General features: G+C 37.1%; 1 protein-coding gene across 1 annotated transcript in view; it reads left to right on the plus strand.

Annotated features, from left to right (window-relative positions):
* Positions 1-348: 348 nt before the first annotated feature.
* The window catches only part of LOC122808903 (ras-related and estrogen-regulated growth inhibitor-like protein), a 5,935-nt gene continuing 5,408 nt past the window's right edge, over positions 349-875 (plus strand). The window contains exon 1 of the mRNA XM_044080019.1: positions 349-554. Coding sequence (XP_043935954.1) covers positions 440-554 — 115 coding nt within the window. The 5' untranslated portion in view covers positions 349-439. The remainder of the gene's footprint in view (positions 555-875) is intronic.

The following is an 875-nucleotide window of genomic DNA, read 5'->3' on the forward strand; positions in this document are numbered from 1 at the left end:
GTTTAAACATAAACAGCTGCCTTTAGGTATAAGCCTAGTGCTCTGCAAAGACAAATCTGTTCCAAACATCATTTGAGAAGTCAGCAAGTTTTAAATTATACAGCACAGAAGTGACCTCTTTATAATGATAAGATTTGTGTGGGTTTGTCATAAGACTGGAGGGGGTACTCTCTGTTCTTCCAGTGTTGACACGCTAACAGTGAGCTCTAGAAAGGAATTTGTGTCCATTTTTTCCAGGTAATTAAATCCTCAGTCATTCTTCTTGCTCCACCCACAGCCTTCCTTTTACACACAGGCTGTCTCTATATATATAGACGAACAGTGACTTGTAGTCAAAACTTCTGCACACCAGTCCTCACTGCGTACAAGAGATATCAGTCATACATCTTTCATTCTTTTTTCTTTCAAAGGGAAAACTTAGGGAAAAAATAAATTCCAAATGGTTGTTCAGCTCAGTTCTGGTCAGCGTCTGAACAGTAGGATGAGTGAAGGAAGCACACAGAAAGTGGAAGCTAACATCCTGGTGCTGGGAGCTGAGAATGTAGGAAAGTCTGGTAAGTTTTACAGACATCCTAAACAGAAAAACAAAGCATGCCAGGCTTTCCTCTACTAAAAGTTTTTCAGTTAATGTTGAGTATACGGAGCATTAGATGGGGAGATAATAGCTCTAACTTTTGTAATGAATTTTGGGGGTCTTAAATACTAATTTTCAACGTATGGATATTGGACAACTGTTTTACAATTAGAAAATAAAAAGAGATTTTTAGCTTAAATCATTAAACATGATGACTTCCATATGAAAATAGATAAATTGTGTTCTTTGTGCAGTGATTGAGGGGTCTTGCATGCTTTTCTTACTATTATTATGTCAGATG

The sequence above is a fragment of the Protopterus annectens genome, chromosome 8.part0 (assembly GCF_019279795.1).
Source record: "Protopterus annectens isolate FY-2018-M chromosome 8.part0, PAN1.0, whole genome shotgun sequence".
NCBI classification, from domain to species: domain Eukaryota; kingdom Metazoa; phylum Chordata; order Ceratodontiformes; family Protopteridae; genus Protopterus; species Protopterus annectens.